This window comes from Copidosoma floridanum, unplaced genomic scaffold, assembly GCF_036245765.1.
Source record: "Copidosoma floridanum isolate Cflo_tuat_1 unplaced genomic scaffold, Cflo_Japanese_pri ptg000017l, whole genome shotgun sequence".
In the NCBI taxonomy this organism is placed as follows: domain Eukaryota; kingdom Metazoa; phylum Arthropoda; class Insecta; order Hymenoptera; family Encyrtidae; genus Copidosoma; species Copidosoma floridanum.
Window position 1 is genome coordinate 7,612,688 of NW_028321894.1, and position 11,161 is coordinate 7,623,848.

Genomic DNA, 11,161 nt, shown 5'->3' on the forward strand with positions numbered 1-11,161 from the left:
TCTGCTTACTTGGCAGGGTACTGCGTTGAGTAAGCCAACGTTGGTCGCAGCTGAACGGGATACGCGATCCGCTACATCCACTGATACACGTTCATGCTTGATCATCTTCCTCTCGCGCTGTACGTTGGGCTTGTCACACCTACACCTTTCGGACCCATCCTGACGACGTCGGAACTTGATTCGCGGTCGGAAAGGAAGGGAGCTGTCAGTATCATCCGACATCACAGCATTCGGAAGAGGCCCCCTTCCCCTGACGTTACCATCCGAGTAGTCCACACCACCTACCGCCCCTACCGCCCGTGTTTCTCCTTTCACCGCCTGATTAGCCCCCACCACCGCCTCTCCTCTACCGCCCGATCAGCCCCCACCACCGCCTCTTCTCCACTGCCTCTTCTCCACCCACAGCTATAGCTAGAGCCTCTCCCCCCACCACTACCTCAGGGGGGGAGCTGGGCGGGTGCCAGAACCGCTATAGTTTACCTACTTTGACAATTTAAATTTATGCATAATTTTAACTGCTCACATAATTTTTTATTATGTTCATCTTTAGTATATTTAATATACTTCAGTAATCATCCAAACATATGATAGTTAAAAATGAAATTTTTTTAATTATCTATAAAATGAGCTCTTTTTTTTTAACCTTAAATGCACTTTCTGCATTTCCTGATTGTCCTGAGAATTACTTCAAGTAAGATATCCATGCTTGCATCATTTTTTAGATGCATTTGACAACTATCATAATTTTATTTTCTTTATCGTCTTTTAATAATAACTTAGTTAACTTGTCATTCCAGTGACCACAGCTGTTTTGTTTTAAAAAACAAGGTTAACTAAAATTTTCAAAGAATTATTAAAGTTGCTGCCATTTTTTTTAACAGCTGATGGAGGATCTCCTGATTAACATGTTACTTTTCGAAATAAAAATACGAAAATCTTACAGTGCATAGGTTGTACAGATCCTAACGTTGATCCTTGGATGCATCTTTCATTTTATTTTTATGGTTTACAAAGATTAAATCGCAATATAATGTGTAATGAAATTCAACAGCATATCACAAAAATGTTGTATATCCGATAACAAATGGCTGCTAGATGTGATGAATTTAATCCATTCATCATCGGTTGTACATAACGTTTTAATGAGTTGGTTCATTGTAATTTTTAAATAGAAAAAGATAGAATACATTTTGTCATGGATGAAAAAAAGTTTAGAGGAGATACATACAAATATTTACATGATTATGTAAAACTTTTCGCCAATAATGTAATTAGCCGTGTGGGTTAAGCTGTTATACTTCCCCTTTACATTTGTTGGTTCTCCCTGATGTATGCAGAAATGTTACTAAGATGATACGACACTTGTAAATAAAGCAGGAAAACTTTCTTTTTTTTACTATGACGTGGAATCCTGATTGGAACGAAATCCAAAATAATTTATTACCTGATTAATTAGTTTTATATAGACCAAATCTCGAAACACGTGTTTTTCATTTAAAAAAACACCGTTTACTCGACCTTAATGTAAATTATGTAAAAATAATTAATTTAAAATTAATTTTAAAAAGTTGCTGCTTACGCTTACGTCATTGAACGTCAGCCAAAATTTCTGATGAGAAAGTTAATATTAATTTCCATAAAATACTAATAATAAATATTATACATGGTGCATGTGCTGCTTGGTGTATCAACAATAATAAATGTACGAAAAATTTTTCCGAAGTAGCTTAGTAGTAAAACTATCGTTGGTGACAATGGGTATCTTCAATATCGCCGAAGAGATACTGGCATGACATATAAACATTCTGGTAGTTACAAAATGAACGATAGATGGGTAGTCTGGAATTGTTAAGAACATTTAACTGTCATATACATGCTAAAACCATTTCAAGTTTTCTAGCTGTAATGTACTTACACAAATACAAATATGTGTTTTTAATTTATACATCTAAAGGCCTTGATGCTTCTTCATTATTAATAGGAAAAGTACAAGAAGGTAAAACAATTGAATATGATGTAATCAAAGATTTAGTTGAAACTCGTTCTGATGGACCTGTAGAAGCATGTTATTGTATTGAAAGTTAACCACTGCAAAATAAAAGTTACCCTATTATTAGATTGCCATTGCAATTATCACATGAACAATGTGTCACAGCTCGAAAAAATGCTGACAATCTCATTATACTCAATACTTTGAGGATTTAACATAGCATGTTCCTAGATTTTTTCATATTTAATACTGACAATGAAAATACTTGACAGTTTTTATCCACCAAAATTCTTAATTTTTTTTGTACGAAAAAATTTTCATTGCATTGGTCGTATGTATTCTATTACTTAACCTTAAAAATAATTGTTCCAGTTGAAACTATAATAGTTGCATGGTTAAGGTGCTAAAAATTATAATGAAATTATAACGTCGGTAAACTAAAATTACTAATAATTCTTTTTCCCCGCTCGTTTCCTCGAAATTTTCCACGTCAACTTAAAAGTACTTTCAAACAAGGACCAATGTGCATTTGAAAAGAGATGAGTCACCTGCAAACTCTTTTCGTAGCTGCAGCACATCGACTAACTATGATTCATGCAAACGCACGTGGGCCTATGCTGACCGAAAACGAAAAGCAAATAAGACAATAAAATACTTTTTAATACAGAGAAATGAAAAAAACTTTAGAACCTAATAGAGGCAAAAAGTCTCACTGGGAACAGCTTAACTGGGGTGCAATACTGAATGTTGGCACAACTTGATGAGATGATAGAAGTTAGAATAACGTAGAGTTAATGCATGTAGTCAAATAATAGTACATTCTACAGTAAACCGAGCAGAGCGACATTGTTAACTCTTCGCTCGTTTTTAATGCATGAACTACCCTCTTACACCATATAATGTTTTTACAATAGCCTAATTTTTGTAATCCCGACAAATGTTGCTACTCTTTAGAATGTAAAGAAAAGCGGGAAAGTTAAGCCAATAATGGATCTCACTACTAACATTTCGAAATATATTCGCAGCTAACAATAAATTGAAATGACCGACTGGCTTAGTAAAGTTAGGAAACAATGGGTCACGACCAACGCTTGATTAGTATTTGGACCACAACTACAGCTACTTCAGAAATAAGTGGTTGGACCACTGTTAACAATTACTCTTTCTCGACTATTAACTTGTTCGATTAATGTATTCGGCAACGTTAGCAACTATTATAGTTATTTATGTATAAAAACTACCATCACTAAACCTGTTATTAATAAAGCAACACAATTAAAGATGATTCAATCAACACTTACGTAAAATATTGGGCGATTTTCACCGCTCTTGTAACAACAAAGTTGATTAAGTAAACAAAATGTGCTTAGTTTAAGTGAATTTTTGTGATATGTTATTCTAATGTTAATACTAAGTAATATGGATATTCTGTAAAATTTTGATGTAAAAGAGAAAGGAAGGGCACTAGTAAGTGAATCACCTTCCCCTCTCTTGACGCATGTAGAAAAGCTAGTCAAATGTGGGAAGTGCCAGTTTTGATTGGCTAAACTGGAACAACTTTAGCTAATTAGATCTTCGGGTATTGTCTTTTCCCCCAAAACTTTAGCCAGCAAGTTTTCCTACGTCGTTCTCCAACCTGCTCGTGGTTGAGGTCCGCTAGTCCTGATAAAAAGAGCCTGGATTTACAGGAAGGACACAGTACAGTTTAAATTTTACCCTCGAACGGTCGACTAAGTGGTTAGAGTCCGCCTCTGCTATTATACGGTCCTCCACGAGTGCGGTTGTGTGTGTGTCTGAAAAAAACAAAAAATTAAAAAAAAATAAATTAAACAAGAAACGAAGAAAAAAATAAAACAAGAAATTAAAAAAAAAAAAAAAAATATGAAAAAATTATAAAGGAAATTAAGACAACAAACCAGGGGGTATTAATTGGTCATGGGACCCACGGTAAGAACAAAGTTCTTTAAACATGAGATGAGTTTAGACACAATTTCTCAGGTAACAAGGGGGTCACCAGACCCACAGAAAAAATGAAGCTCTGTAAACGTCAGTACTGCATTCATGTTGTTTACTAAAACAAAAACTTAAAAAACGAATAAAAAAAAAAATAAATAAATAAAGTTTACTACTCATGATGGTTGAACTTCGAGAGAATGTCATGGATAAATACAATACTCACGAAGTTCAACCATCGTGAGTAGTAAACTGTTTTTTTTTTATTCGTTTTTCAAGTTTTTGTTTTAGTATACAACATGAATGCAGTACTGACGTTTACAGAGCTTCGTTTTTTCTGTGGGTCTAGCGACCCCCTTGTTACCTGAGAAATTGTGTCTATACTCATCACATGTTTAAAGAACTTCGTTCTTACCGTGGGTCCCATGACCCATTAGTACCCTCTGGTTTGTTGTTTTAATTTCCTTTTTAATTTTTCCCTTTTTTTTTTCAATTTCTTGTTTTATTTATTTCTTTGTTTCTTGTTTTATTTTTTTTTTATTCATTTCTTGTTTTGTTTTTTTTCATATTTTATTTTATTGCATTTTTTTTTTTTTTTTTTATTTCCTTTATTTAATATCTTTTTTTATTTTTATGTTTAATTTTTTTTTTAATCCCTTTTTTATTTAATTTTTTTTTATTCCATTGTATTTATTTATGTATTTTGTAATTTTATTTTATTTTATTTTCATATTTCATTTCATTAATTTTTTTTTTTCACTTTTTTTTGCGATTTTATAGCTCATTAATGCAATTTTTGTTTTATTTTTACATAATTACTTATTGACATTGTGCCATTATTTGTGTTTAAAATTTAAAATGAGTGCCCTTAAAAACCATTAAAATGATTTAAAACTCGGATTTAAACAATGTAATCTGGTCCTGTCAATTATATGATGCACCCAGAAAAGACCTACTCAAAGACCTAAAAAAAATGCACATGTATTGTCCATACAACATAGAAAGCATCATTTTTTATCCAAACAGCCTATCCACTAGAGCCGTTCTGAAATTCCTTAAAAAAATGTAAATTAAAAATTTAGTTAACTACAATGTACTGTAAAAAAAAAAAAAAAAAAAAAAAAAATAGCAATCCTCAAGTATTTACATATTTACAAAAAGCTCCAACTCAAATTTTAGTTTTATCAACGACTGAAGATTTTTCTGTAAATAAATAACACTTTTATGTATAGAACCTTTTCTATGTACAGAACTATATTGAATAAAGTGGTGTACATACCTCTCAAAGGTTAGTACACTGTAATATAAAAAAAAAAAAATATATTTATATAATGATCTTACATAATTCATTTATAATTCATTTATGGATTACTTTATTTATATAATTATGAGATAATGCAACATAATTTGTTTGTCGAATTCGAAATAAGCGCCTTAAAAAAACCATTGATACGTTCTTTAGTTAATACGTTCTTCAACTCTATTCTACATGTTTATTTTAATTTTTTTTTTTTTTTTTTTTTTTTTTTTTTTTCAGATGTATTATTTAGAAAACAAATTTAGATGTCTTATTAAACAAAGAAATACATAATTGAATGTATTATCAGTGAATACATTGAAAAATTAAATGTTATAGTTACGAACCACACCATAAGTACAAGAGACCGAGTTTCTATAGTCGGCAGCGCTCGTAGCAGAGTGGGTAAGGTACAGAACTTATATGCAGAAGGTCGAGGGTTCGAATCTCTTTATGTTTTTTTTTTTTTTTTTTTTTTTTTATTATAAAACGAAAAAATTGTAAGAGAAATAAAAATTATTATGGGAAAATGAAATTAAAATTTGTTTAAAAATTAATTGCTTAGGAGTGTGAGGGGAAATGGTGGGTAAAGGTGTGCAGAAGAGTAACACGGCACGGTTGGCAGATATACATATATAGTGGGGGGAGGGGAAGTGTATAGAGAACAGTTGGCGAGGAGAACGGGGTAAGGGGGGAAACTTAAGAGGAAGAGACTTCTGGTGAAATCACTTTCATTTCAAAAAAAAAAAAAATCTGTCGGTTTTAAAATTTCAGCCCCCCGAGTAACGCGACATAAAGAACTTCGTTCTAATAAAAGTAAGTTACACAAAAGTTACCAAGTGATTAACTTTGTCTTTTCTTTTTTCTTCTTGCCGTCGTGAACGTGCTCCTAAAGTTAACATCATTTACTTAATACGATATTTGATAAACTGTAGGCAAAAGATATAAATAGTCAAGTTGTATTTCACGTAAACTCTAGGGCAATCACATTTACTCTGGATGGTATTGGTGGCTCCTAGACTGGTCGCGAATTTAAACCATTTTGCCCCTTTGCGTAACCTCTAGAACGTAACTACCTTTACTCGATACGGTATTCGTAACCTCTTACTCCCAGATAGGGATACTATTTTGACACGTCATGCTGGGTATTCTTGACAAACCAGAAATACGCAGAAAACGAGTGCCTTCCACAACTGCTAGACAACCACTTCAATTTGATCAGAATAGTCGGGCTCCCCCCTTCCTCTTCTGAACGCCCAGCCTAGGAATTTTTTTACGTCGCACTGACGTAACAACATAAAACCAGTCAAAAATCTTTCTGTACAGCAGCATGCGTAGCTCTAAGACTTAAGATTATGATGAGTGAATTAAAGCAATGAATACTAATGCAACAAAGACTTAAACTTTTATTTGTTTAGGTATTGCTGCACTGTCAACTAATTCATCCTGATAAGTTGTGAAATAAATTGAATGATTCTATGTGTGAAGGTTATTCGCGATTAAATGATAAAGAAAACAATTATTAACTATCTCACTCTTGCATTAGCAGCTTATGAATGTATGAAAGACGACACTTTGTTGACCTTCCCACAACAGAGTAACCTGTAACTATTAGTGTTTTAAAAGACCGTGATGAGATTACAGTAGAACAAGCAGTAAAAACAGGTTATCCGTAATAAATTAAGTTAACAATTTTTCATTTTCGAAAACATAAGAGAATGTTCAATGACAAATATCAAAAGGAAATCAAAAGAAGGTTTATTTTTAAGAGACGTTCAGGTATTTATGCGGGATAAAGCACCAATGTCATCAAGGTATGCTTTAGAAATAGTCTACAGGATGTTGAAAAATATAATAAACAATGGCTTATCATTTGGAGGCAAAGTTAAAGTCTTATATAAAGACTTAAGGCAGCTTCTTTCATTTAAAGTTTATGGAACTCGTTACGAAGTATGAGACTTATCTCTTAAGTACAGCAATTTATGGTTACATTTTTAAAAATTTATATTAACAACAAATTTAGAAGTATTACCACAAGACGTTCAAATCACTTACTTTCCATTCGACATAGCTGACGGTAGTATTAACAACCAAAATTATACTATTAACCTTCCAAACGAGGTCATACTAAAAAACAATAAGTTCATCGAAAATTATGTTTTTCGCAACCTAATGGAAGAAAGAAAAACTATAAAATAAGTAAATGCACTGTACTCTCAGCAAGAAATGTTGATTTTAATGACATCAATGAAAAGTGTACTGATTTGTAAGATTAGACTACAGAGCATACGTACAGTGAGATTGACTGTACCAACGGTTGTGACATTGGTAAATTTTATTTGGGCTTTTTTTCTAGATTACCATAGTTCTCTCAACCCTTTAAGCTCACCTCCATACAAGTCACGTTTTAGAAAAAACATTATTATTATGATACTAAGAAACATAACTATTCATAAGTGCTTATGAAATGAAACACAATTATCAATAATTGATTTTTTTTACACCTATCGAAATGTAACACTTAAACTAGTGATAAACTTGATTTTACTATTTTTTAAATTCGTATTACTTTGTATTGTGGGAACGAATGTCCATTAACTTTAAAAAAAATGCTTTTTTCTGTTACGGTAGCTTTTGAAATGACTATTAATAAATTGCATGGACAATCGTTTAAAGAATAGATACAGATCTCCAGAGAAACGTGTTTAATCATGGTCAGCTTTACGTTGGTATGTCTAGAATACGATACAAGAAATACACTAAAAGTTTCTTTGGGGCATCAGTTAGAAGACATTACTTTGAAGAAATATGTTTCTGAAAAATTCTGCACATAAATGAAATTTTACTGTTGTGTATAAAAGTATAACTGATACAATTTTTGTTTGTGAATCTTTAAATAATAAGTGTGAAATTAATTAAATAACATTTTTCTTTGTAGTTAAATATTTCGTGCTACCTACGCTTCAAATTGAAGTAAGTAGATGCTTACGAGAGTGCCTTGAAAGCGTGCAGCATATTAAATAACTTGAGCAAGAGAAATAAAGGTATAGCAGATACATTATTGAGTTAACTAAGTGTCATATTTTAGAAACTTAAAAAATCGATTCAATTTTTTGCAACACACTTATCTTTTTGTCAAAACTAGCAAATAAAGTGATAAGTCTGTAACTATACAAAAAACGTGTATAGTGAGTAGTGAGTGCATTTATTAATTATATTCACTCAATGCACAACAGTTACTAATTTATTAGAAATTTATATACCAGAAAGTTAAATAATTTTTTTAATTTTTGAAAATTATTTATTTAAAATTCGTTCCATTTTTTATACTTTTGTCTGAAGCTTATAAATGCAAAACAAAATGCTACATGCGTAACGCGTAATTAAAACCTTGTTTGAAGTTGAAATGCCGCTTGTTGTATGGGGATAAAAATTTTAGTATAATTATTGAACGATACATTAGGTCCACAAAAATAGGATTATTCTAAAACTAACATTTTGTAGTATTATTAACTAGGTATAAAGAAAAATAACTTATTAAAGGCATGAAATTAATAGATTTTAGATTTTAATAATACACTTGTTTTCCAAGCGTTTGCTCTGAAATATTCAAAAACTCAGGTATGTGAATAAATATGAATAGATATATAAGTAAAGAAAGTAATTTAGTTAATACAAACTGACTTCAATGAATGATTCAGTTGTGTTTAATAGTATGGTTTGCAGGCACTTATTATGTTTCTAAAAATAACAGAAACAAGTAGAGTAAATTTAAAAAAGATGATATTCAAAGAACAATCTTTTTTCTATTTTAGAAAAGCTTGAATTTAAATTAAAACTATTGTTTTCAGAACCATTGAGATTACATTCTTAAATGTGCATTAAATGTTACTAACATTACTAGCATTTACCCAGGATTTTATTGACTAAACAAACTGCAAACTTTTTATTAACCTTTGAGAAATTCAGCCAATCCCGTGGCCTATTCCAGCTTGGTCTTCTATACTAAATCTAATCTAACATTAAAAAAACAATTATACAAATAGCAAATCAGGATGTAATAAAGGACAATTGTTTTTTGTCAACCCTTACTGAGCTTCTTTACTTACATTATCGATTGAACAGTGAAGTACATCTTTTACCTAAAAAACATGTGTATTTATCTTCAAAAGCAATAACTCAATCAATGTTTCTGTAAGTTCCAGTTTGATTTATTATTTTTTTTTATTAGAAATTTTTTTGTATTGTGTAAGAAAAAAGTCAAACTCATTGTAAGGCAAAATCACTTACGTTATACGGGGTTCTTGGTTCCGATGTATTATTGACACTTTCTGTTATGTCCTCTGATTCACTCGCATGTGGATGGCTTGCAGAAAAATTGACACATTCCTTAGTTCTTCCATCTAGTAAGGATATCGCGTAGAATTCTTGAATATCTGTGAATACATGAAAATAAGAAAAAAAAATATTTAATGAATGAGCTACAACTTTTTTATTGTAGAGTATTTAAAAGTGGTAAGACCCAGGATCAACGATTCTTTAAAATTCTTAACTTATTACTTCCACGTGATCATATTCCTTAACAAACTAAATTAAAAATAAAGTGGTGCAGGATAAAAATTCATTTAGTTAAGGTACAGTAAAAAGTAAAAGGACGAAAAAGACTGTATCACTCAAGCTTTTACAACTATAGAAAAGAATTCTTAGTAAGGACAGCGTGGTTTTTTAATATCCGTAAGTATTATAAGTAGTTTAAATTATTGTTTTTAAGCTAGTAAGAATTAAAATTATTTCATTTTTAAATGATTCTATCAAAACGTACAATGCCAGAACATAAAATAACTTTTAATTAAATCTTGAGTTTTTCGAGTAATTTTTTTTTAGAAGTAAAAAAACTTTAAAAAAAAGATCAATGTAAAAATATAAAAAATTAAAGTTCATTTTTGTTTATTACTTAATTTTTACTATCTTTTGTGTATACAGTATCATTTACGAGAAAAATTTTATACAACAATGCGTGCCGCTTAACCTAGATTTTGTACGCATATAGTACAGCACAGTATTGAACAATGGAAATTCGAGGGAGGGGACTGTCTGAGCTAAGACATTTGGACTCAGAGAGTCCAAACGCTTGAGTTCGTAGTTATCAATGTAAGATATACAGATATATGATGTTTTATTGTATACATCTATTCAACTATTTGATGCATACATGTACGTATGTGTAGCAAGTATACATGAACATGTGTGTCTTTTAATGCTAATGCTCTGATCTCCACTTGTATCGTTTATGTATGATTTTGCTTAAAGCTTCCAAATGGGCAGGTATGTAATTAATAAAAAAAAAAATTTCAAAAAGTTCACACTATTACAGCTGATCTTATCGATAAATTTGTTCTGAGCTCAACACTTGTTTAACTTTCTAATGCCTGACGGGAAGTTTCGCAAAAATTCGCATAACTATAGGTACTCTACTCACCATGTAGATGAAGTACAAGAGCTTATATAACTATGCTTGATACCATTCAAGTCATGCATATAGTTGATTTATACAAACGAGCCTATGCGGAGAGAGTGTGGTTAGGTCACGTTGATATTTAACATTTTACTTTTTTGAAAAACTTATCAACATACTTATTAGACCACCCAACATTACTTATTTTATTTGATCCTTGTAAAATTGTCTGGAACAAATGTGAAGGTGAATACAAGTCCAGCAGTTCACAACAACCCGAACAAACAGATCAACTGTGACAGTATTTGATGCCTTGCAAGATTTTAGAATCCGTCAATTTGCTTTGACTTGTTTTCATAAATGATGTAATTTTTTGAATCATCATTTTTACAAAGTTTCTCATAAACTTGTGTAAGTCTGTAAAACTTTTTTGTGTTTGCGTGAAAAAATTGTATTATTAAAAACA

At 31.1% G+C, this 11,161-nt stretch overlaps 1 protein-coding gene across 1 annotated transcript in view; it reads right to left on the bottom strand.

Moving 5' to 3' along the window:
* LOC106640615 (discs large homolog 1-like protein) overlaps nucleotides 1–10,286 on the bottom strand; it is a 317,181-nt gene extending 306,895 nt beyond the window's left edge. Inside the window, exons 1-2 of the mRNA XM_089592456.1 lie at nucleotides 10,283–10,286; nucleotides 9,531–9,676 (exon numbers count right to left, since the gene is read on the bottom strand). Coding sequence (XP_089448582.1) covers nucleotides 9,531–9,676; nucleotides 10,283–10,286 — 150 coding nt within the window. The remainder of the gene's footprint in view (nucleotides 1–9,530; nucleotides 9,677–10,282) is intronic.
* Nucleotides 10,287–11,161: the final 875 nt, after the last annotated feature.